This window comes from Alosa alosa, chromosome 13 (genome assembly GCF_017589495.1).
Source record: "Alosa alosa isolate M-15738 ecotype Scorff River chromosome 13, AALO_Geno_1.1, whole genome shotgun sequence".
Taxonomy (NCBI): Eukaryota; Metazoa; Chordata; class Actinopteri; order Clupeiformes; family Clupeidae; genus Alosa; species Alosa alosa.
The window spans coordinates 32,702,353-32,730,260 of record NC_063201.1 but is presented as its reverse complement, the minus strand read 5'-3'; the positions used below and the strand labels follow the sequence as shown (position 1 = coordinate 32,730,260).

The following is a 27,908-nucleotide window of genomic DNA, read 5'->3' as shown; positions in this document are numbered from 1 at the left end:
TAGCACACTATAACGTTACAGCACAGGGTAATCGTAATTTTATGCATCAAATTTATTCCAATCCAACTCAAAAGTTTTGAACAACACAAAGTGTAGGTTTTTATCTAGATCAAAACCAAGAATAGATTATGTGATCTAATCCAATTTCAGGATCCTTGTTTCCCTTTGAACAAGCCATTTTCAAGATTTGATCCAATCCGAGCAGCGAAATCCGGTAACTGAAACCGATAACGAAACCGATCACGTTTCTTTTGAACAATTGGGCCCAAACAATCAAAGCATATGTAAAACTAAAAAGCTATGCTACCTCATGTTCGTTTTGCTCGGACCCCGTAAATCACCGCTTGCGGTTATATTTAATGTTATTATTATTTCCGTCTCCCTAATTTTTTGCCAGCTCCTGTGCCTAGGCCCTTAGAGACAGAGACACCGTTCCAACTTTAAAACGTCCGGGCAGTACCGGTGTAACTTGCTCGAGAAGATGACGTCAAGTGGGCGTGTTGTTCGTCCGCCATATTGGATTGAATAGAAAGCGAAACTAAATTTTCACAGGTCACAAATTTGGTCTGAACGCCACGAAACTTGACGTACATCATCATTGGACCAAGCCTCACAAAAGTTACTAGAAGGATTTTTGATTTTTCGAAAGCGTTTGCCCGTCACAGCCAAATGAAATCGGCAGCTAAGCTCCGAAACAGGAAGTCATCCATATCACAGGAACACTGTCACATATCGATACCAAATTTTTTTTGTGAACTCGGGACTCCAATGTGAGGGTGCTTGAGCTAAAAAAAAAAAAAAAAACATTACAAAAGTTTGCAGCATTTGGCAAACCACCCACCTGTATTTGGTAACTATCACCTTCCACATTTGCAGTTGTACTGGTACATCTATCACAATGCCTTCCAAGTATGCACAATGTCTCTGGGCAGCCACAATGTCTCCGGGCAACCTTGTCCAATCATGAAATCCTTGCTCTGCCATGGAGTAAGTAGTATGGACTTACGAACTGAAGTAGCAAGGAGAACATTAGCTATTTATAGCTGACGTAGTACAGTTATTTTCACATTGACGGTATTCAAATTAAAATTTTCAGTATTGTTAAATATCATGATGGGAGAGTATTATTAAAAATGTTCAAATTGCAAATTCATATGTTTACGGGCATTTAGGTTTTACTGTGTTGTTTTGTTGTAAAGACATGCAAGGCATTCTGGGCCGTAATGAACAGTGGTCGGCAGCACTCCATAGGCTACGTATTAATATGAATAGGTGTTTCTGTAAACCTAGGGACAATAAACAGCTATCTCTGTTACAAAAACGAGCTGTTAATCGCTCATTGAAGAGGGAACTATGATTGTTTTCCTAAAAGCATGGAGTTGACGAAAGAATAAGCAAGCAATGTCACGTTAATGTTAAATAGCCTACATCTGAACGCTAGGTGGCAACGTTGTATTACATTTCACTAGTGTACTTGAAATACGGTGTGAGCTTCACAAGTAAGGAAGGTGCAAATATTATGTAATTTATCATGGGAAATTATTGGAAATGTTATTTCTTGTTTATTCTAATTGCAAACCACACACATCCATTCGGAATCACACATACACATTTAATACTGAAAGACTCTCATTGCGTTTATTTGATGTTGCCTAGCAACGCAGCCTTCAGAGCAAAGATTCTAGAACAGGGCTTCAGAGAGACACGTTTCGAGTTTGTGGCCAAGAACCTAAAATATCGGTTTCCATGTGTATGTGCTGGATGGTGTGCGTCCTTTATGAAAGTAAGTGTTTTATACAGTTAACGTTACAGACATAATGAGTCATGTTGTAGTGGTCAACATATATGTGCCCCTTCTGTTATTAGAATGCTAAGCGGAGAAGCTATGGGAGAAGCATGTTAAGCAGAGATTTAGTATCATTAATTTCTTGTGTGGCTAGCTATAGGGAGGAGATGTATGTTGCTAATTGGGATTTATGTTGTTTAGCGTAATACCATGGTCATTTGATATGAGATGCTTGCACTCGTAACTTCGTCACTTGTAACTTTAGGACTGCTATTTTTTTTTACTAACAGTAATTCACGAAGCACTTTAGCCCTAAAAGTAGCAGCACCTAAGTCTGTGACAGCTTAAAAGAAGTGGCAAGGACTCCTAACGCGATGTTTTGAAATGCGTCTACTATTGTCTACAGGAACTTCCAATCGCGAGGGAACTTGCATTGTAGGCATAACTAAAGGATGCAATAACCACCAACAACCAGAACTAGCCTACTCATTGTCAACATGTACATTAAATGTAACGTTTCATGTGAATCAAATTAAAATGTTTTCTTTGCAAACATAGGCATATGGTGACAGATTAATTTAATAATGCTGCTGTGTGAATCACGGTAATTCTTAATGGGACCCATTCTTAATGGGACCCACTGTATGGAAGTGGGCTAAGTAAAATAGAGATGTTTCAAATAAGATGAGGTTAATCAGAATTCTACGATATGCCCGCTTGACAACGGCAGAGATAGAACTGGCCTTTGGCCATAGCAACCATCCATTTAGAACAATTGGCCTTCATAGCAACCAAAGATCTGAGCTGTGTTGCAATGTGAGGCACAGTATAGAAAGGTGATGTATACAGAGACAGGTCAAAAAATATAGTGCAATGTAGACAGTAGTATACAGTTGATTTACAGACGGTGGTTTAGAGTAATATGAAGTATTCCTTTATTCTGAGATACATCTGAGATAGGCTACATCAATAGGCTCCCAAAACAACCCCAGGCTCATGAAGCGAGAAATTGGGTAACTCAGAATATTGAAGACATGCAAGAAGCGAGATATTGGGTAATGCAGCTGAAGAAACAGAACCTCTTAAAAGGTGAAGTGCATGTGCCACGCTTCCTTGCCATGGAAGACAGCGAGGCTGTACAGGCGCTCGAGAATTTTATTGTTAATGGTGACACTTTCAATGCTGATGAAAGGCATGAAGTTATGGATCCTTTCATCTTTAACTTTAAGCATGTTGAGGATGTGGAATTGTTTTTTGAAAAAATTGGAAGTATGAATATTAAAAGTCAATTATGGCTTGCTTAACAGTGTTTAACCGGCCATTGTGGCTTGTTTTGGCTCTGTGTTTATTGTTTTTTTTTTAATTGGAAGTATGAATATTAAAAGTCAGTTATGGCTTGCTTAACCGTGTTTAACCGGCCATTGTGGCTTGTTTTGGCTCTGTGTTTATTGTTTTGTTTTTTTAATTGGAAGTACAAATATTAAAAGTCAATTGTGGCTTGCTTAACCTTGTTTAACCGGCCATTGTGGCCTGTTTTGGCTATGTGTTTAATGTCTATGAAATGTCTTTAATAAAATTCTTTGAATTAATCTGCTGTCTCTTTGTTGTCACAAAGTGGATATGTAGCCTTATGTAGGCCTAATGGTCCCTGAAAATGCACTTAAAAGTCTGATGGGAATTATCCCAAGGATGAAAAGTCTTAGGGCAGATAGGCAGCCTGTCCAACACGTGGAATAATCTTTTCCCAAAATTGCATCAGAGATATAATTTCCTGACGTTCCATGTTTGGAATAGACTTCATTAAAATGCTGATGGTATTCTTGAAATTCCATGAACCCGTGGGAACCCTACTTTACTTTGAGGTCGGCTACGACAACGGGTCTACAGCTCCGATGCAGCCTACTTCTAGTTATCTTCGTGCATGGTTATTTTCATAAACGGACATTTCACCCTCTCCGTTTTCAAAAATAACATTGTGCACAAACTCCGTTTTCAGAGAAGTTTCCCCGTGTATATATGCCGTCAAGAGCATGCCAAACCTGTCGGTGGCAGTGTAAGGAAAAACTCAATCCCACGTTAGCCAATCAGAATCCCGAATTTAGCAACCAATCACTTCCTATTTCTTCCTATTTCTCTTTTGAACTGTGTTTGCAAGTGCAAAAAGGCCAAAAGCGTTTGCACAAACAAACGTGAAAATGAGTACCACCTTAATAGCACCATAGGGATGAACGGGACCGGTAACAACATTTTGTTATGGATCCTTTGAGAAACAGCCCGCATGTTTAGTTTTCACTAAAAACTACAAACTTCCGGTATAGCTATTCTCTCAAGTAATGGAACGAAAGGCAACTTTGATACGTTTGTAACCTAATGCATTTGTGAAGGAGGATATAAGAGGTAAACTGCACAAATTCTGACATTTAAGCAATAGTATTTGTTTTTTTTTGTGGGTGTGTTGTGAAACACCGATTCGCGTTCAAGTAGGCAGAGTCGGTTGATGATGTGTCACGCAGTGGGCGTGTCTGGGTTAGTTGCCGTGCAACGTAGTGGGCGTGTCTTGTAGTATTGCAGGACGCAGACAGATACTATTGAGATAACAAGCATCGATAGCACTACTGTACTACAAGTCTATGTTATCAAATAAACATGAAACAAAACTTCCTTTTCCAATTCCTGCATAGGTTACCAGCTATGTGCAGAGCTAGCTGACGTTATGTGCATCTTGCTAACATGTAGTCTAGCTGACACCGTAACGTACATTAGCCTATATGTGAACTGTATAGCCACAGTGAAATAAGAATCTTGGGGTTTTCTTTGACTCCTCTTTAAATTTTAATAAGCAAATAAATAGTGTGGTCAAAGGCAGCTTTTTCCAGTTAAGAACCATTGCAAAACTGAAGCCCTTTTTGTCCTTCTCCGATCTTGAAACTCTTATACATGCTTTCATAACTTCTAGACTAGATTATTGTAATTCATTATATGCAGGCCTGACCCACTCCACTCTCAACAGACTTCAGCTAGTTCAAAATGCAGCAGCTAGATTATTAAGTGGCTCTAAGAAACGTGAGCATATAACTCCTGTGTTGGCTAAGCTGCACTGGTTACCTGTGGAGCAGAGTTAAGTTTAAAATTTTACTTTTTGTCTTCAAAGCCCTCAGTGGTTTGGCACCTAGTTACATAGGTGACCTACTAATTCCTTACAGCACTCCAAGATCACTTAGGTCTTCATCTCAGAATCTTCTCTATATCCCCAAAACACGCCCTTAAGACTAAGGGTGATAGAGCCTTCTCTGTTGTTGCCCCCAACTCTGGAATAGCCTACCTGTACATATTAAGTCCTCTCCAACCATTGACTGCTTTAAGTCTAACTTAAAGACTTTCATTTTCTCCCAAGCTTTTTAATCTACCTTACCCCCCCACACACACACACACACACTCTTTATTCTTTATTTTATTTTTGACCAATTTGTGTATTATTTCAATTATTTATTTATTTTCCCCCCATGTTATATTGTTGTTGTACCATTGTCATTGTTTTATGTTTGTTTGTAAGCACTTTGGTTCAACTCAGTTGTTTTTAAATGTGCTATAGAAATAAAGTTGACTTGACTTGACTTGACTATATTTTGCTTAATGAAGGCTTATCACACTGTAAAAAAATATTTTCCCTTTTAGTTATGTAATAACTTGTAATATTTAGCCAAGTAGACTTAAATTTAACTCTGTTGTTCAGATAACTTATATATTTGGGTTTTAGTGGTGAAAACCAATGACACAATTGGTACAACTTATTTTTTCTTGTCATATCCACTAGCTATCATAGTTCACCTCCGTTTCACGCTGCGTCACGTAAATGTCGCATGCGCAGACACCTAACCGCACCTCGAAGTAATTTTTCGTGAGGGTGAACCTTTCTTTTGTTTTCAACCAACTCCTGCCACTGGTGGTGACTTCAACTGTCACTTTTCTGTCATGCATCTGACTGCAAGCTGTACAAACTCTGCAGTCATCACATTCAAGGTAAGAACTACAGTACTTTTGTATGCCAATTGAAAACTGGAATTAATTAGGAAAATACTGCTTTTATATTGTAGCATTAATGTTAACCAAAACCGTTTGTTAACCGTCATGTTAGAATTAGCTAACGTTTGCTAGCTAGCGAGCTAACATCGCTAACGTTAGCTGTTAATGTTGGATGTAAAGTTTTAGTTTGAATGAAATGGCCAAGGCTATCAGGCACGAGTACGTTAGCTAACCTATAACTTAGCCTGCATGGTCATTAGCAGACACTAACGTAGGCTAACGTGAACAGGTTGTTGACCTACCTCAATATGATGCCGACAAGTCAAAGGATCTTTAGTTTGTGAAGGGTAACCTATAGTGTTATATTAAGCCATCCTTACACCAGAAGACTTGACTAGATTTGGGTAAGATTATTGAAAGATTGTAGTCTTTTTAGTAAAGCTTGAATGGGGGGCATTAGTTAAAAAACGCCAATCTTTCCCAAATCTTGTCAAAGTATTCTGATGTATGGGTAGCATTAGGCAAAATGTTCTTCATTTCATAGCCCTTATTTGGTTGTACCTGACTCGTGCCAAGGCATGTGTTCATTTAAGATGCATGTGAGGGCAGTAGTGCTTCAGTGATGGTCTTTTCATGTTATGTGTATTTTGCCATTTATTCATTTTAATTTCCCTCTGTTCCCTGTTTGCAGGCAGTGAGTTGTGAGGACTGCTTCCCTGAGAACACTGAGTGCATTCTGGAATATTCCAAATGTGTGCCACTTCCATACAAAAGAAGTTCCAATCCTGCAAGACAGTTCACTTACCAGGTAGAGACAGACACACACGCACATGTAGAATAGAAAATAACATTATAATATCTGTGCATGCATTTGTGTCTGTTACTGTGTTAAGTTTATCCCCTTTTTTTCATGTATCTGTTTGTTGTTATGACTGTAGTGGGCTTCATCAACAGACCAGGGCAAAGTCGGTCTGTCCCGCTACTACAACATGCTACTTGACTATGTCTGGAAGCCATGGCTGCTGCCCTCAACATGCTGTAAGTGTTTGTGTGTTTTCAATGAGGGCTATGTCACTGTGCACACTCTAATTTGTTTGACAAATGTGCAATGTAATGCATTAATACAGAAACGAATCATCATTATTGTAGCTTTTTATAATAGGGCTTATTCGCAAACACCGCCACGGCCATATTGTTGATATGACATTCCAGTTCTATAGACTATTCTATGTGACAATCGCCTGTAGCGTGTAGATTTGAGCTGAGCAGAGCACCTAGCTTACGGCTTCATCTCGTCAATATAAGTAGATAAACGTATGGACCCATATCTAATAAACTCAATACCATTAAGTAAAGATCCGTCATTATTGTCAGCTGTAACTTACCCCGATATTTATTTATAGCCTACTGTCTTGTTCATACATCGGTACACGTCGCAGCTGAAGGAGACAAGGCAAATCAAGGTTGGCAAACTTATATTTGTTCCACCAACGACATCGTCTAACATTGCCATGATCGCAGAGAATAAAGTTGCAGAAGGGCTAACATATTTCTCTGTAACATTTCCAAAATCCAAGTGAACAAAACACTATACAAATCAGAAGTATCTACGGATATCTTTCTCCGCTGAGTTTGTTCCTACTATTTGCCACTTGCCGTGCCGCTAAGACGAGCTGAGAAGGCCGCATCATGAATAAATATATAGCCTATAGGCTACTGTAAACGTTGGCTAACATTGCCTACCTAGCAATGCTATCGATGCAAATGCAATATGTCCAAAGGTAATCTACGGTAGGCGACTAAATCACATGAAGTTTAGCCATGTTTACCATTATGTTGGTGGTAATGTAAATAACGTGTTGAATATATGCCAAACTGAGCATAATCATAATTTTGTTAAATCTTCTAAAAATCTTTTCTATTGACAGAAACTGAAACCCTCACAAATAAAGTCACAAATCAAGAATTAACATTGATGGTGATGGTGGCAAGGGTGCCTTCATAAGGTAATTATCATTTTTGTTTGTACACCTGATTGACTTACCAACTTATTTTGTAATGCTTTGATTTATATCTTAATCAACAATAACATAATGTATAGCAATTGCTGTTTTATTTTTTTAGGTGCCATCCAGCAAGTCCCAGCCTGGAGCCAGAGGCTGGCACTGCACGTCAGATGGGGGAGGATCTATGTTAGGCATCAGAAAGGTGGTTTAAGCAAGAAGGAAAGAGCTTCTGCAGACAGTGTTGCAATTAGGTATGATACTTTTGGAAATTGATCTTACTGCCTTAATTTAAAAAAAAATAGGAAAAATCCAGCCTTTAAGTACAACAATTTTCTTTGTGAATAAATAAGTGTTCCTTAAAGGTTTGATTTTTCCTCTTTTTTTTTTTAATTACGACATTAAGATCAGATGATTTTTAAATGTATGTGTATGCTAAGGTTATGTTAACTTATGAGCACAACTGTAATACATATCTCCATTACTTCTAACTATTGCACCTGACTTCTAGGCTGCTATTGTGGGTTTGCTTTTATTTGTCACACAAGCTGAGTTAATTACATTCATGGACAGGGTCAATTGTAACATATGCTTTCTTTCTCTTTTCACAGACACCTGACTTTTACTGAGTCCCTTTTCTGGTTTGTTTTGGATGAACTAGAGTGGTGGGCACAGAAATTTTGTCGATGGGTCAAACATTCAGACACTCACACTCACTCACACAACCACACTTGTGGATTTGTCAAGCAACAAATCTTTGTATATAATCTGTTGCTCATTGAATATGCTTAATAAATGTTGTCTTCTTGACTTGTACATCATGTTTGCGTATATATTTTTGTATTACAAACCAGGTTGGTTAAAACAATGCATAGCAAAGGGCATTTGTCATGTTCACTTAAGCAAGCGTTAGGAAAACTTAAATTTTCAAGGCAACCAGGTTACTTTTGTGGAAAAGTTAATACAACAAGCTTTATGAAGTTGATCTAAGTAAAATGTTTGGTGAATACAAATTCAAAATACTAGTCAGTACGACTTCTATGTTGTTAAGTTAATGACGACTTGAGTTGACTCAACTCAACTAGGTTAGTTGACATGATGCATAATTTAAGTTGCATCCACTAAATAGAATGTTGTGTCAACAATGACTCCTTAGTTGATGGAACAGGTCATATTTGTCAGATCAACTAGCCATCTCAAGTTGACACAACTTATTTGCCTCATTTAGTTAACTTATTGTATTATTTTCAATTAACTCAAAATTCCAAGGCAACCAGGTTACACGCGTTTTTAAGTTGAATCAACTAATATTTTTTTTACAGTGCAATATATATTTTTTAAACAAAAACGGTCAATTTACAGTTCATAACCATAACCATAGTCATGTCAGTGTGACATACTTTTCCAGTGAATGTCTGTCTGTCTGACTGACAGAAATTGCTCACGAAGTTCATCACGTAAAGCGTAAAACCAATTAAATTCAAAACGATCCCCATTCAATGTTGGCGTCACTTTGACATCAAATAACATTACATCTGAAGTGTTTTAAGCCTTTATATGAACTTTTTCTATTTTCGGAGTAATACAACATTGTGTGATTGGCGTCATAACCTCGTAAGTGACTTACCGGCTGAGTAATAAACTTTTTTCCGAAATCAATGCTAAAGTGACGTAATAAGCATACAACCAGAGCGGGTGAATGCGTCGCACAGGAGCAAAATAACCGTATTCTCTGGATAGATTCTAAGAACGAAAGCATCGGAGCACAACATTTCAGCGAAGTTTTGATGGATTGACAGCAGCCTAGGCTATGAATGTGGCGAGTGCTGTTTTATCTACGAACAACTAGGTCATTTAGAACAGTAATGTAGACATGGTGGTAACGAAGTAAGTGGCTACATACCAGTGGCGGCTGGTGTTTTTTTTTTTTTCTAGTGAAGCAGTTATGAAATTATGACCCCGACAGAAACGAACATTGTGCCTAACACACCTGCCAAAGTTGATGTCACATGATGACATTGAACTGTCTGCAATAGCATAAACAAAAGCTATGTTGTTTGATCAGTCAGAGAGCTCAGAGTAATTTGTTGAGAAATCAAGACCTGTTTACCACCATCTCGAAGTACAGGCCACAAATGGGGTGTAGTAGGCCTGTACTTCGAGAGGTATTATAAGGTATTATAAGTTTGCATATTTTTGTTAGACATATTGCTTGCAGAGACTAGGCTATTTAGCACCACTTTAGCACTTATTAGTGACTAGGTACGTTTTTGCAGTGTATTAATTCCAAGTTGTAGCCTAGAAATCTAGACGTACCCCTATGGCCATGTCCCCAAAAAAGAGCATCTCCACTTTAGCACTTATTAGTGACTAGGTACGTTTTTGCAGTGTATTAATTCCAAGTTGTAGCCTAGAAATCTAGACGTGCCCCTAGCGGCTGCCAGGGCTAGCCAAGTTGTTGATGTCCACAACATCTTGAAACAACAACCTTCCAATATTCTAAGCTACTAATTATGCCCCATAAGCAATGTCAAATTCAGTAGCCTATTAAGAGACACATTCTTGCCTCTGGGATATATTAAGAAATTATACCATGACTGCTGCTCTGGCATATGTTTGACCAACCAGTTTGTTTCTGTCACTGCCTTCCTTCTCTACAAAAGTAAAGATCCACTTTAGGCGGGTCAATATATGAAAAAAAAAAAAAAAAAACACCTAACCTCAAAAAAATTGATTCAAAAGGTTTTTCAACTGATTATGATACCTTTAGATGTACTTAATAACATATTAAAATCTAGTAAAATCTGACCCCAGTAAAGGGGTCATTTTCAAGATGGCGTCCAAGATGGCCACCAAAAGCTAATTTTGGCTATATCTGAAGCATTATTCAGCCTAGGAAAGTGTTTTTCATGTTTAATCAGATTTAGAGGTCACTGAATCATATATGTCACACAATCCTTCATTAAATCATGCCACCCTAAAAAGATGGTTGTGGCATAACAAGAGGTCATGAATTAATTATAATTTATTGAATTTTCCACAACTTTCCAACCATGCTGCCAATTCAGTCTACTTAAAGCATAGAGAACGATAGACATCATTTAATTCTACTTTTTTTTCATGACTTTCTGTCAGTTCAGTCACATACATACAGACTATTAGGGCCAAACATGAAGAAAACAAATATTTTTGCCATGATGAGAAGCCAAACCCAACATGTTGTTTAAAGTCGACATGTCAACATTAAACACAACATTTTGAGAATAAAGTTGAAATATCATGTCAACTTTAATCTCTAGGATCTTTGGTGTCAGCAAAAGACAGCATTCCAGAAGAGGAGATTTTGTCCTTCATTCATGTGCCAATGCCTTCACTACTCTCAATCAGACAACAGAGGTGATTGGTGAATTAAGATGCCAAGTGATGGCTGTACTTTTTGGTGGGAAGTCCACAGACTCTCTTACAACATTACAGCACAACACCCTGAGTAGGAAGGTTGTCCTTGCGTCATTATTTATGACTCCAGAACGTCTCCCTCCAACTGAATCTGCTAGTAAGCTTCACAGCTTTTGAAAGTTATCCGCTGTAACTGTGTGCATTTCTGCAAGACACTCTTCTGTTAATGTAGATACGGATTACGCATCACTGCTGCCTGTGGAACATGTCAAAATAAACAATGTGACAATCTGCACAACTTCCTTTCAGAGGACTGGAGGATGATGGATAATTATGAATAATGATATAGTAATAGAGTACCGAAGCCATGACGTAGCGTTGCCAAGGCAGCAATTTCACTGGATCTAAACAAATCAATCTACCATTAAAAATCACCATAGCGGTGGCTTTCTTAATCTATTTCAATAATTTTACAACGTTTCTAAGACGTTAGTATATTTTTTTTTACACTGTAGGAATCACATACTACAACATATATTCATACCAACACGATCAAATGTGTGACTACAGAGTTTTATTTTAGCATGGGTTTCCTCCGTAAAAGAGACCTGCATGTAACTTCACAGCATGCGGTTAAAATCCTTAAATTCACGGACGCGTTTTGGCTTTATTTTTTTGGCAAAAAACGTCGCTCTTAACAGCCGCCAGTCTTTGAGAAGACGGGAAATATCCACTGGAATTTTGTTTCTTTCTATTACACCTGCCAGGGAATCCGTGTTATGTGGCCAAGCTGCTGCCTAGCAGTAAAGCACGTTTAAATGGCTATAGCCTACATTTAAAACAATTTATTGAGAAATGATGCCACATGTCTACATTCAATGCTATTTAAGCCACTTCGAAAGTTTGTTTAGATCCAGTGATTCTGCCGTCATGGAAACGCTACGTCACACTTCGGGACTCTATTATTTCTGATATACTAATAAATATAGTTTAATATTAAGTTTAATTAGCTCCCCCCTTATGATAGATGCCAACATGTATTTGATGCACACAAATATATAATGCATGCCTATGCATGGGTTATGGTTCACTAACGTAATAGAACAGCCAGAACTATATATATTCTAAAAGCAAATACCCTGTACATGAAATATAACATCAATCAACTTATCTTCTACCACACTTTGCATAATACATACTGTACATATTCTGTATAGGCATATCTAGTGTGCAGCTGATACATTTTGGTATGTACAGTCCAGGGGAAACAAATTAAACATCCTAAACTATATATTTTCTGAGCATATAACCTGTAGATGAGACATAACACCAGTTAAGACATGTCCCATCTTCCTCCATGAGTGCACAATACATTGCCCTCTATTCTGTATAGGCGAATCTAGTGTAAAGTGGATTCATTTGGGCATGTCCAGTCCAGGGGAAACAAATTAAACACCCTAAACAATGATTTTCTGAAAGCATATAACCTGCAGATGAAATATAACACCTGATAAGACATGTCCCATCTTCCTCCATGCCATGAACAATACATTGCCCTCTATTCTGTATTGGCGAATCTTTTATATATTTTTTATATTTTTTTATATATATTTCCATTTAAAATCATATTCTTGTTTAATATGACCACAATTTCACATCAATTTCACCCCTGTAGGCTGAATAGTAATTGAGATATAGCCATTTTAACCTCTTGACAGCCATTTTGGCGGCCATTTTGAAAATGACCCCTTTCCAAGGTCAGATTTCAGTAGATTTTTAGTATGTTATTTAGCATATCCAACAGTACCAGAATGAATGTAAAACAAATTGAATGTAAAACAAATTATGCGAATGAATTACACAATTTATAATGAAACTCTAGTAAGGTCACTGAAGGCAACTGAAAAGTGATGGCAAGCTAATGGAGACAGTGATTGGACAGAGTGTTGCGTCAATCATATTCAACGGCAGGAAGTGTGAAATTCTGCCCAATCGGTCACTGCTTCACGGGTGGGACTTATCTGCCATAAGGATCCACGAGCCGCCTGGGGTTTCACCAGACCTCTCCAGAATAAGTCTCGCCTCCTAACTCCCGTATCCATCCAACCAGATCAAATGTCTCCAGAATAACATGGCGTTTTGAAAGATCGTACCTGTCAAACTCTGTAGGTGACAAAGTAGAAAAAGCTGCTGGGCAGATTGGCCTACACACTTCTGCCATCTACGGCACCGACAATCAAAAAATCCAGTGGAAACTAAAAAAACTGACAGAAGTTGCTCACGAAGTTCATTACGTAAAGCGTAAAACCAAGAATGGAACTGCTGATAATGTGTGATCTGAGGGGAATTTTTTGCAAACAGCCTCAAGGACATGTTTTGTGCAACCCATAGGTCTATTTTGACTTGTTGAAAAAGAAATATAATATGAGACCTTTAACCTCATTTCTAAAAGCTCCTCTGATAGTTAACATTTTGTAGGAAAGCAGCAAATTGTTCCATAAAAGGATACCTGTGTAGAAAAACACTTGGATAATATTCTGTCAGCAATAGTTTAAAAGGTTAGTGACTGCTCTAATGTTAACCCCAGGTATGTAACACTTTCCTGAGACACTATTTCAGTGTGATTACATGTGACCTTTAGAGCATTCTTTTAAGACAACTTCTGCTTCGTTCCAAATAAAATGGACTCAGTTTTACCTAGATTTATTATACAGCTCTTCACAATGCCAGTAGAACGCTCCATTGACTTGAAAAGGATTTCCCAAAGTTCTACCGGACATTATTGTCGTCTAAGGACTGTAAATAATGATAGCTGTCAATGGCAACAGATTTTAATTCAAAAGTGAAGGCAGACGGTTGATCAGTGTTCTAAAGCAGTGGTTGCAAGTGGGGGCCGCAGCAAGTTGGAAGGAAAAATAAAAGCAAAAAATAAATACATTTGGAAAATTTAAAATATACCTATTACTATGAGGGTTGTTATACAATGCCATTATAATAATGTGAGGCATATCTGAACACTATATTTCCCATGATAATGACTGGGAATAATAGTAGAGTGATAGCTCTCATATAGCAGAAAGCCCCAAATACAATTTTTACACACTGTATGCTCCATCACGAAGTGCTTGTGGCTAAAATAATTATTAGGATTAGCTTAATGGATTTTTATATTTGCCGTAGTATTGTCGATGGGTTTAATAACACATCAAGGGGGTCCTTGGCCAGAACCTAGTGGTATTTGGGGGGCCTTGTCGTGGAAAAGTTTGGGAACCCCTGTTCTAAAGTACATTTGATTCAAGTTCAGCGTGTGTTGCGAGCTATTTGTTTCTCAGCAAAAGCAACAACGAAACTGTAACAAATAAATGTAAAGAGACATCGTGGAGTTTATTTTTTTCGTTTTGGCAAGTAGCCGTATAATAAACAGGATAATGTATAGAATAATGTCATTATTGGGAAAATAAGTCCCTTCAGGGCGAAGCAAGACCGGTCCGGTTCGCCCTGTCGGGACTTATTTTCCCAATAATGACGTGTTCTATACATTATCCCTTACATATTGAGAGCTTGTTCAGAAGCCACTTGCTAAATCCATCTAGTTCATTACCAATAGTCTTCTCAATCTAACTGATATCGCTCCCAGAGACCAGTAATGCAGTCATCAGCATATAAAAGAAGCTTACTTTACATTTTACAGCAGCAGGCATGTCATTAACATAAAAAAATAGAAGGGGGCCCTGGATGGAACCTTGGCACCCCACATGTATTATTCTGAGGATCTGATATGGTGCCCTCAACATCACAAACTTGAGTTCTTCCAGTGAGAAGTGAACCATTTTACAGCAGTATTTCTGAAGTATTCCCGCCTTCCACCATTGGGCCTTGAGCAAGGTTCTTAACTCAGAGTTGCTCCAGGGACCCTTGTAATATAATTGACATAAGCTGATTCGGATAAAAGCGTCTGCTAAATTAATAAATGTTAATGAATTTTACAAGTATGTTTCTTATGTACTTAAACTTTCTGGGGTTGACTGAATTTCTTCAGGACATTGACAGCATCATGACGGTCAATATCGTGAAGAAGCCATGCCAGTTGACCCACAGTCCACTCAGGAGACCGGGCAGCAATTGCCTCCAGCACAGCAACTAGAGGGCTCTTGCTGTCTCTCTTGGAATAAGCATAATTAATCCAGGTAGATGAGAAATGGCAGCGGGAAGCCAGGTGACGAGTGTTCTTCAATCCACTGCAGTCTGGATCCAGCAAGATTAGCAGGTCCTCCAGCACATCCATGTTATCCAGCAGAAGTTGTAATGGCACCATCTGCAGTTCAGGTGCTAAGGGCAAAAGACCACAAAGACATATCAATGAATCTTTATTCCTCTAGAATCCTCCATAGAAATATATGGGGACAGTTTCTAATGCCAAGATGGCAGTTGTCTACACGTATCCCGCCCCTTCCCTAATTGTGGGTCAAATAGGAAACCCTGCCCTGTAATGTAAACAACCAATTGCATTGTTGGAAAAAGCATGACTGACTTTTTGCCTTCTGTTTACTTCCCCGTCATCATGGTAATAGCCATACTGCAAATGTTGACGCATGCGCAATGAGTAAGTTAACGTCAAGAATAATCTTCAAGTTCAACGTCAAGTTAAATGTCTTCATTAGCCTTATTTTAGCAAATTAGGGGATATTTATACCGTTCAATTCAGATATAAACACAGATTTCGCCTGATGTGCTTTTATGTCAATATGACCTACCTATTTGGAGTTACATATGCCTCCCCATTTATTTGAATAGGAGCCTGGGGCCGTATTCACAAAGCCTTTTATCTTACCACTAGGAGTACTCCTAAATCGCACTAAAAGATTTTAGCTAGTTTTCTCTTAAAAGTTATTCACAAAGCCTTTCAGACCTACTCTTAGTAAGGAAAAATGACAACTCCTAAACTAAGAGCGAGTCTTCGTTGATATGGATGACGCCATTACTCATGCACAGGCTTGACTAAAGTGACCACCTTGATTGTAATCATTCCCGCGTTACAATCATCAGCCAAACACCTCATGATGAGTGACAAGTGACAGGTCTGAGAATCTGTGCGCTACACAATGACAGAAGATAATAATAATAATAATAATAATAATATGCTTTATTTGTATAGCACCTTTCATACAAAGTATGATACTTTGATGCAGCTCAAAGTGCTTTACATTTGGAGCATGTAACACAATAATAGTCAGCAGAGCCGGACAGTAACGGAGTACATTTACTTGAGTACAGTACTTGAGTACAATTTTGAGGGATCTGTACTTTACTCGAGTATCATTTTTGGGGAGTTCTCATGACTTTACTCAAGTACATTTGAGAGGCAAATATTGTACTCTTTACTCCATTTCTATCCATAACCGTGAGTACCTGTTACTACTTCTAAAAAAAGGAAAAAAGAAAAATCTCGGAAACCCTCAAGTTGTTTCCCTCTCAAACGTGATTGGATTGTGCAGGCACCGCTAATTGGGACAGCCTATCAGCAATCACCTTCAGCTTTCCGCCAAAGTCAACTCCATGGTCAGATTTAGATAAGAGACAAAACCATGGACGAAACAATAGATGAAGACGCAGCAGGTCCAACCCCGGAATGTGCCAACCTGTGGCCCCACCTTGCAAGACTATTTCAATTTTCTGAACAAGTGAATGATAGTTTTCGCTTCAAGTATTTTGTATTTGAAATACGTATTTTAAATACATGTATTAGAAATACTGCCCATCAGAGTCCTGCAACGGGTCGGGTATCCCGATGGGTACCCGCAGAAAAGTTGCTAAAACGGGTAAATTATGACGTCCCTAAAATGTAACGGGGAAAAAAAACTCCTTTATGGGCGGATAATGATGAGAACCAAAACAGTATAGAAATAAAACATCATTGAAAAATATGTGAAATATTTGTAAATCTAAATTACCATTACCACATCGCAAATATGTGTTTTAGTCAACGATACGACACTTGACCCATCACATCAGTACTGCGACTTTTGAATTATTTGTTTGATGCATCTATGTGTGAAAACATTAAACAATATAACCGCCTCGTAGTTGGAGCTAAGAGAATAGGCTACAATGGATGAAGTCAAGGTCAAAAAGTCAAAAGTCAAAAGTCAGCTTTATTGTCAATTCCTTCACATGTTCCAGACATACAAAGAGATCGAAATTACGTTTCTCACTATCCCACGGTGAAGACAAGACATATTTGACCAATTTTAAGTCCACAGACAACATAACATTCAAGTAAACAAAAAGTAAGTAAATAATAAAGTGAATAAGAGGGCACATATAATAATTGAAAAAATAAGAGCAGCAATTTTTTTTTTGAAATTGTGCATAGACAGTCAATAAAATACTAGTGCAAATACTGTAAAAATACTATAAAATACTGTTTGACCTAAGTAATAAAGAAAGTGGCATAGTGGTGCAAGTTATTGTAAGAGCAGCAGAAGTGTTGTGTTTTCAGGACAACAACACCAAGTTGTAAAGTGTACAAGTTGTGCAAGTGTTCAAGTGTGCAGGTGGAGTAGTGCAGGCGGCCATTGTGGGTCCAATGTCCAGGGTGTTATGTAGCTGAGGGTGGAGGGGGAGGGAGGAGAGAGTTCAGCATCCTTACAGCTTGGTGTATGAAGCTGTTGGTGAGTCTGGTAGTGCGGGAGCGCAGGCTTCTGTACCTCTTCCCAGAGGGCAGTAGATCAAACAGATTGTGAGCGGTGAGGTAAAGTTGGCTAGTGGCAGGCTCAGGTTGTTTTTTTCTTGTTCTCTTTGTTTCATTAACAGGTCCATTTTATGTAGAATAATGTTCTGATGCAGCAAGGTTTGGGCTATGTGTCGTTGTTGTAAGGTTTATCCCTGACGCCAAAATGTAAAAAAAAGGTAAGCCCTTTTACGTGCTTCAATTGTGCGAGAAAAAAAAATAAAGCACATTCATTTGAGTGATTTTAGCTTGTGTGTGATTTATCGCGGGCACGGGTCGGGTAACAGGCAAAATATTAACGGGTCCGGGCGGGTGCGGATTTAATTTTAATATCACCACAGGTGACGGGTCGGATCTGGTGCTTAACTTCTCGGGTGGGGGTGGGTCTAAAAAAATGGACCCGTGCAGGACTCTGCTGCCCATCCCTGGCAACATGGTAAAAAGATGAAAATGACTTGATTTTACTTCCAATATATTTTACATTCTCCAAGGTACTCCATGTAGGACGTTTCTGTACATAAATGTAAGCACTGTGGCAGTAGTAATGCAATATTTAGAAAATGTAGGCTACTCTTGTACTCTTGATACTCAAGTACTTTTAAAAACAAGTACTTCAGTACTTTTACTTAAGTAGACATCTGACTGTTGTACTTTTACTTGTACTTGAGTAAAATTTAGCAAAGGGTATCTGTACTTTTACTCAAGTAATGAATCTGTGTACTCTGTCCGCCTCTGATAGTCAGTCAGTCAGTCATTATCAATCACTTTCACTTTTCTTCATTGCTGTGGCCGTTTATGATCCAATCAGCAAAATATCAGAAATATAGAAAATAACATGTAACACAGTTATTAGAGAAGAGTCAGTCATTCCCCTTTGTTACTGTGACCGTTTATGATCCAATCAGCAACATATCAGAAATACTATTATACTACTATGGATATATAAAGGCTTTGCTGACAAATGCCTAGGCTAACAAATGCTTAGGCCCCGTTGATGCGGACTCCAAGCAGCCAGCCTTAGCTTGTTCTTAGCATATGTCACAATTATTTGACTTTATACACAGACATTCAAGACTGGCAGCCTTAACCCTTTACCCCCCACAAGCACGCCATATGGCAACTGTGGCAAGGAAAAACTCCCATATTCCAGGAAGAAACCTTGAGCAGAACCTGGCTTAATAGGGGGAGCCTCTGCTTCTGGCTGGCTGCGCCCTCCAATGGCAGCAGATGTAGAATAATCTGAAAAAGTAGTCTACAGGATAAGATGAGTTAACTAAAGGCTTTCCTATACAGGTATGTTTTCAGATCTTTTTTAAAAATATTTACTGAACTCACCTGCTTGATGTATAGAGGCAGGGTGTTCCATAGTTTTGGGGCATAATGGATAAAAGCTAGCCTAGAAATCTAGACGCGCCCCTAGCGGCATATAGTCGTTAGGTGGGCTTAACATAATGATTGATGGCAGAGTTGCAACGGTTTGGCTTGAATTCCCTGCTACTTGAAAACAAATAAGATGGATGTTGCTGTTGGCGAACAGTGTGACACGAGTTAAGCTTTTATTAAGTTGGCAAACGTTTGAACTAGCCAACTAGCTCCGCTGGTTGGAAACGCATGGGACTCATAGCGCTGCCGCTGTCCTATTGCGTGAAGAGGGAATTTGAAAGACAACTGATCCCGCCCCTCGGACTGAGCACTGCGAACGGTGAGTGCCCAGACCCTACATTTTAATGTGGGTCTGGCTCGTCAGGCTAGATAAAAGCAGCTTCTCCACTTTGCTTGTGGAGCACTTTGGGTACAATTAAAAGATTAGAATTGGATGATCTAAGTTTCCTTTGTGGTTGATAAGATATTAAAAGCTCAGATATATGAAGGTGCTATGCCATTTAGAGCTTTGTAAGTAATTAACATAACCTTAAAATCAATTCTATAGGAAACAGGGAGCCAGTGCAGTTCAGCCAACACAGGGGTGATGTGTTCTCTCTTCTTGGTCTTAGTTAAAAGTGATGAATAACTGAATAAAAAGGCCTAGCCTAAATGAATAGAGTATGGCAAAACAAATAGCCTAGTAGCCTAATGAAACATATGGATTGATGCAGTATCTGTGCAACATTATTAAATTAATCTGTCACCATATCTATGTCTATGCAAAGAGGATAATATTTGAATTTGATTCACAACGAAACGTTACATTTAATTTACATGTTGATAATGAGTAGTTTTGGTTGTTGTTGGTGGCGTTATTGCATCCCTTAGTTATGCCTACAATGCAAAATTGTTCCCTCACGATTGGAAGCTCCTGTAGCCACATAGGCTACGCATTTCAAAACATTGCAACGTGAAATGCCACAAAAAGCGATTTGTGAATAGGTCTTAGTGAATTAGGAGTCCTCTGGACTTCTTTTAAGCTGTCCCAGACTTAGGTGCTACATTTAGGTCTAAAATGCTTCGTGAATTACTTTTAGTGAAAAGAGTCCTAAAGTTAGGAGTGACACGCCCATTATTTTTAGGAGTTGCTCCTAAATTCGCCAGTTAGGAGCTACTTTTAGCCTTAAAATTCTTTGTGAATATGGCCCCAGATCTTGTTAGTCTGAAATAACTGCCCGAAGGCATTACCAAGATGGCCACTGAGTGGAAAGCAGGGCTCTACAGTGCGCCCATTTCACTCGCACATGCGAGTAAAAATTATTGCATGCGAGTGCAAAAAAATATTTAGGCGCACTGGTGCGAATGACTTCTAAACATGTCAATGTTTGTCTACAGAATACACCGCAACATCGAGAAACATTACTGGTGCAAACCATAGAATCACGTCGCGAATGCAGCATTAAAACTACACCTCCCATCAACGTTAGCAGTTTCGCGTTGTGACTCGCTAGTAGTCGCTTCTATCAAATCCAAGAGCGCACAGAAAAAGCGGTAAGTTAGACTAGCCAGCCAAGATGCAAAGATTGAAGAATTCATCGGTTATGAGGAACAGGATGAGATTCTGAGAATGCAGTGAGAGAACGAAAGGTAACCTAACATGCCTTTTAGCCCAGTTGACGTATTGGCTGCAATATGCAAAATATAGCTGTAGCGAACAGGCACAAAAGTAGCCTCCCGTAATACTTCCATTTTATTCAAAGGTAGAACGCTACTGACAACTCCAGGCTTCCACGCATTCTTGTTTGTTTACACTGAAGCTGAAGTGCAAAACGAAAGTAGGCCTGATGTTTGCCTAACTGCCCCCATCAATGCAGATATTTCAAATAAAAAATAAAAGTATAAAAATGTATCCTTGATTAGACTATGTTGGGTTTTGTGGAAGAGCAAATGGACTGTTTTAGTAGTAGTATTCAGTATGCAGTCAGATAGGTCACCATAGGCATATTTGGATTAGCTAAATTAACAAAATGTAGGAAAATAGAACAGACAGTAGGCACTGATCTTTAAAATCCTGTTTCCTGTAGCCTAAATGTCGTCAGTCATTCTTAATCTTTGCAATTGGTGCAGTGTAATGTTAGATTATGTGTAAATTAAGTACAGAACTGACTGTGCGCCCAAATTTGTGTCTGTGCTCCTACATTTTTTAACTTGGGCGCACAAGTGCTCCTGGAATTTTTTTTTAGTGTAGAGCCCTGGAAAGACTTGCCATTAAAGGACCTTGCTTGAGTCCACACCTCTGGTCATTAGAATACATTATTCACCTTAAAGCAACACCAAAGAACTTTCCCTCTGTCGCATGCACGCTATTTGTTTATCCAGCACCGGCTTTGCAAATAACGATGTCCACAGACAAGGTAGAATATTTTGCATGACTTAAAAGTACAATGTATTGCGACATCAGATGCAAGTCAAATTTGTAGTTTCTTGTGTCTCATTCCATCGAACTCCAGATCCGCTACCCGATCTGGCAAACTTACATAGTGCGGTTATAGCGGATAGAGGGCCGCGAAGCGAATGCAGAATTGCCGTTCACCCTGTTACGAGTTGATGAACCACTGAAACGATTTTGGAAACATTATTTTAAGGTACAAAAAAACTCTTTGGTGTTGCTTTAACAGTAACTACTTAAAGATGCCCTCTAGTGGAAAAGTATTTAACCTTGTTAACATGTCCGTATGATGTCTGCTGTTTTACAAGACATATCATGAGTAAAGTAAGCAGTCAATGTCACTGAGGTTTTCTGCTTTTGATCTACAGTGGACCAATCACAGCCTTGGTGCGCAAATTCAAACTACAGTCCTTTACAATCATCATAAATCATAAAATTCAATATGATTTAACAGAATCACAAACTATCCTCCGAAATGATAATACTGCTCAACCTCCACTAAACTGTTAAAACCCTTAATGTTGCCAAATATCATTTCAAACAAACATAATGGGAGACTGTTGTAGAATGCATAGTTTGTGCAGGCAAATGAGCTTAATATTTGATGGTATAGTAGGTTTCCGACAAACAGGGAACGTCCCCGGACTTTAACTGGACATTCACAACGTTCCCGATTGGACCCTAACATTGTGTTCTTGGCGTTATTGACGTCCGGAGCAAGGTCGTCTTTGGTCTTTGTGTGATGTCTGGTGTCGGACCTTTTGGGGACATCCCCGTTATGTCCCTCGGTGTCGTCCGCATTGGGTCATTGCAAAAACATCCCAAGGACGTCCTTGTGTACAGAGGCAACGCGAGCAAGCAACGCTGGCGAGCTATGGTCCAGATGGATGGAGTAATGGATGGTTGGTGAATGGCCACCATGTCCCAACAAGGCTGAGACGTCAGCAAGGAGGTGGCGGAGTCATGTTTTGGGCCAGAATCATAGGGAGAGCTAGTAGGCCCCTTTAGGGTCCCTGACGGTGTGAAAATGACCTCGGCAAAGTATGTAGAGTTTATGACTGACCACTTTCTTCCGTGGTACAAAAAGAAGAACCGTGCCTTCCATAGCAAAATCGTCTTCACACGCTGCAAGGAATACCTCTGGGTCATTGGCTGCTATGGGCATAAAAGGAGAGAAACTCATGGTGTGGCCCCCATCTTTCCCTGACCTCAACCCTATTGAGAACCTTTGGAGCATCATCAAGCAAGCAAAAATATCTATGAGGGTGGGAGGCAGTTCAAATCCAAGCAGTGCATTTTGAGTTTTTTATTTTTGAAAAAATTACTGTTATTTGTAATTTATTTGACTGTCATTTGCATTAACTATTTAGGAAAATCTGAGACAAATGTCATTTGCATAATAATTTGGAACACAGTGTACGCACATATCTGACGTGTGTGCAATTTTTTTTGTGTGTGTGCCAAATTTCATGAGTTTTCGACCATGGGGACCATCTATAAAAATTAGATTTATAGCCTAGAGAAAACTATATATTTTTTTATCTGAAAGTTCCCAGGATAGGCCAGGCCTATTTTTAGCTTTCCGTCTCTGGTTTGACCATGGGTTCAAGAAAGCACCTTTGGTTTAAGAAGCACCTTTGGAGAGTGGATATAACTTGGCCTGAATACCAGCCGAACAGCCCCACCCACAACAGAAGTTCTGTCTGGACTCGCCACTCTTGGAAGTTGCATGGCTGGTTTTCTCGGTACGTCTATGCTATATAGCTATGCTAGGTGAACGGAGGTGGTGTTCGTTGATTATTAAAAACAAATATATCGGCGCAATGATTTCAAAACAAATATATCGGCGCAATGATTTCAATCTATGTTATTTGCTATTGTGGAACTATTTTTTCAGATACCTCAAAACCGTGTATAAACTTCCGCTCAATATTTGAGTTTTAAGCATAGACAGTAAAAGAAGGTCTCGCGGAAAGACTACAACCATCCTTTAGCGCAGTAATATCAATGGGATGTGAAATCAATGGGATTTTACAAAATGCCAAATAAAACATGACAGAAACTGTATTTTGCTATGCTACTTGTTTGGGAACATCAATGAACATCACTAACCACTCGGTGAGTTTCACAGTTTTAAAAACAAACGTTAAGGGTTGTTTTAAGGACATGTTTGTGCATGCCCATAGCCAGCCATTCTGAAACCGTCAAAGGCTATTCAAAATGAGTCAGAAAGTCGAGACAGGACACATTGTCAAAATTTCGGTGTCCACCACTCTAGTTCATCCAAAACAAACCAGAAAAGGGATTCAAAGTGCTAAATACCGGAATTATCCTTTAACACTAAAGGTAAGGATTTCTGTATATGTTATTAATAGCAATATGGATAACCATGATAATGCGATCTGATATTATGTAAGTAGTCTCTCTCCCCACAGTGGCAGTAACATCACCCATATTGAAGCATTCACTGGGCTTATAGGTAGTAAATGCGCTATAGCCTATAAGATGGGTAGTTGTAGTGTAAGGCTCATAGCTTATTATTATTATTATTATTATTATTATTATTAAAAGGTTGGCAGTATGAAGACAGTTAGTCACGTCGCTGGTATGTCCTTTGAACGTCCCACAATAACATCGCGGTGACAACTAGATGTTCCCTCAAAGTCTCTGCAATGTCCCGAGGACGTGGTTTAGACGTCCTGAATAATGTTCGCGGGACGTAACGGGAACCCTACACATTCTTGAGGAGGGGACGTTTGGCGGGGACCTGTAGGGGGCGTTGACGGGACGTTATTTTGTTTGCTGGGTTATGTTGTCTTGGTTATTGTAAGATCTCTTATTGCACTTCAACTAGAATGTTATGCTTTGGACAAAAACATCAGCATGCTTTCTCACCAGTTTATGCTTTCTTGGTTAAAGGTAAACTATGCAGTATTGGCAATTTCCTTACTGTTTTCTCAATTTTTGCTTCTTTTTCGCTGGCTTTGTCATGACGATTTTTTGAGAAACTCCATCGCTACCTTTTTCTAGCCGGTGCCTGGCGTGTATGTGTATTTGAAAGCAGTAAAGCAATTCGTTACACTCGTTATATTTCCTGAAACTGAGGCCGGCGGCCCGCTGGCCGACAGTTGCAAGGGTGGTTTTTCCGCTCACAGGCGGGATAATCAGTTGTCTTTCATATTCCCTCTGCACGCAATAGGATATTTGTTTTCAAGTAGCAGGGAATTCAAGTCAACCCGTTGCAACTCTGCCATCAATCATTATGTTAAGCCCACCAAACGACTCTATACACGATTTCAATGACCTGATTAAGTTTCGATTTCTGGAGCTCACAAGCCCACGGAGAGTTGCTAGACTAGCCCTGGCAGCAAATGTAATTGAGTAGTTGAACACACGTTGTGGTATCACATTAGGGCCCTAATAAATTCATGTTGTCACTTGTAATGACATTTTGAGTCTGTTAACACTTTGAATGCCGCGCTGTTTTCAGAAGCTTGACCCAGAGTGCCAGCAACCTAGATCATTGTTGACGTTGAGCCACAGTGTATTCTATGTTGTAGCTATGGACACATACTATGGCTCGTTTGAAAGGTGAGACTTAAGCTCTCAGTGGGTACAAACCGTTTATTTCTACATGCCTCTGTTCTCGAGAAATCCCAAGCAAAACAGTGGCTAGTTTTCATCAAAATCCCTGTTTTTTTTCTAGAAATGGAGACATAGCGTCTTTTATGAATTATGCGCTGTTTGAGCCTGTCACTCTTCTGACACTTACATTTCTGGGTCAAAGGACTTGTGTAAGATAAATATAGTTTTTCTGTTCACAAAACCACCTTTCTACTGCTGTCAGGCTCCATAATTCCTCCTCCTCTTGGTTGGTAATGTCTGTGTCGCTATCACTGACATATTCGGCACTCTGGCAAGGACGTGCCCTCTTCCAAGCACGGCTCAGGCACGGGCCTATCACCCACTCCGCTTGGCCCGTGGTGGAAATGAAACTCCCTCCTCAGCACGGTGGTCAGTCACTCTTTCTAATGTTTTTGACCTGGCGTGTGCTCTCCGCTGATTGTGTGGTGATCCTGGTCTCCCTTGATTGTCGGGGTCCGAGTCATCTTGTCTTAGTAGAAAGGTGGACTCTTGTCTGGCGAAAACGCACCTGCTGCAATATCTTTTTCTTCCCCTTCAGCATCTCGTGCATGTGTCACTGATTCGACCCTAAGCAGCAACCATCAAAAGCCGATCGAGTTATGACAAAATGCCCAGATAAAATGTCCAGATTGTGTGTTTTCATGAGTTTTCGATCGTCATCTATTTCAGTTCTATTCATCATAGAGTTCCCAAAATCGCACATAAGGTGTGTTAGAGTGTCTATTTTCGTAATTTAAAAAAAAAAGCTAAAAAACGCAATATTGCGTTTTTGGCACTCAACACATGGGAACAAAAAGCACAATATTGCGTTATTGACACTCAAGTGTTAAGAGGCACAAAGGCATGTCCCCATAGCATATAGCTGCTCTAGCCACTAGTACAGTAGCACAACTTGAGTTAGGTAGTACCGATGTCCAGAGTTCTCCTTATAATAGTGTCATGAGAATAAGATTGACATGACACTATTATAATCCTTATAATAGTGTCATGTCAATCTTATACACCTTATCAATACACCCTGATGCTTTGTACAAATGAATAATCACTTGGCTCATGGTAGAAGCGACATGAAGTGGAGACCACACCAAAGTATATTTTAAATGCAAGATGGATTCATTAAATTAAATATTTATTAGTCAGTATGTGTAAGGCAGAGCAAAATGGTCATGTAAGTCAACATGTGGACATATGGTAAAAAAAGGTAAATGACTCAGGGCTGCAGCCAGTACTGGCCAGAGCAGTAGAGAAAACAGAGTGGCGACACTCCCATAAGACAGTTTTAGAACTGAAAACGGCCAATCATTTGGTCAGTAGTCAATGAGTTACTAGATTACGCCCTCCAGGATCCAGAAATCCATCCCACCCTTCTGCGATACAGCATTCAGCACAAGTTTTTGGAACTATTTATCGTGTGATGGCGACATCAAAGAGTGTTGCAACTCCCTCTTTCTATGGCTCTGGCGCTGCCGAGAGTGCCTGAGCAAGAGCAGAGCAAGCAACAAACAGCAAGCTGGAGAGCACTGGTTTTATTCACCCTCCAATTAGGCCATCTAATTAGCACATTAGGCAGGACTCAAGAACTCCACCTGCAGGCCAAAAGAGGAACAGACAAAAGCAAACCACATACAATGCAGTTCTCGCGAGAGCATAATTTGAATTTGCTCAGGTATGGCTTAAGGCTTGACTACTGGTAACGAAAATCGAAATTGAAATTTGCTGTCTACATTGCCAGTGTTGGGGTAACGCAACTACGCAAATCAAAACAGTGGTGGGATAATTGAGCCAGTAGAGAAATAACTGTTCAGAATTAATTAATCTTTGGGTAGGCGACGTTTTTTAACAGGCTACGCTATAGAGGCTTAGACAACTATGACCCACGTTTTGGTTTCGTAAATTAATTTGCCCTACTTCTTGACTGCAATGTAGTCAATTGACTGCTTGACATGTCATTTTTATTTTTCTAACAAATACATCTGCTTTATGCCGCAGAATTACATTCATATTTGGAACATACATAGGCCTAGTCCGAAGCATCGTTACACTACGTTAGTGTTTCCCAAAATCATAGTAGCAACGAACGTTCGCAACCACTATCGTAAAGTTGTGTAGTTACAACTACACCTCTCGACCTGTGGTAGAATGCTAGTAGAAGCATAGTTCCAGGGATCTTCATGTCAAAGACGTCACTGACGCCAGTTATTTGTTTCCAAATGAATAATTATAAATATATTTAGGTTTCTAATTGATATTTACACTTCTAACCACCATACATCCATATTTTAAAATGCCCAAGGCAGAAAATACATAAATTAAAAGTCAATTTGCAGCCATGTGCACGTAAGTAAAAGTCACACACCTGCAGATAATAATAAGGTGGTCGCACTTTTGACGAGTCAGCTGAGAATATGTAGCCTTTGATTTTCATGGAGGGGGGGTCCTTGTTAGTTTACACAAACCAAGCCAAGAAGGCGGATTCTGATTTTGATAATATGATCTGCTCAAAAGATAAAC

At 39.3% G+C, this 27,908-nt stretch overlaps 1 protein-coding gene across 1 annotated transcript in view; it reads right to left on the bottom strand.

The window, feature by feature from the left end:
- Positions 1-14,700: 14,700 nt before the first annotated feature.
- igflr1 (IGF-like family receptor 1) overlaps positions 14,701-27,908 on the bottom strand; it is an 85,836-nt gene continuing 72,628 nt past the window's right edge. Inside the window, exon 7 of the mRNA XM_048262132.1 lies at positions 14,701-15,537. Coding sequence (XP_048118089.1) covers positions 15,215-15,537 — 323 coding nt within the window. The 3' untranslated portion in view covers positions 14,701-15,214. The remainder of the gene's footprint in view (positions 15,538-27,908) is intronic.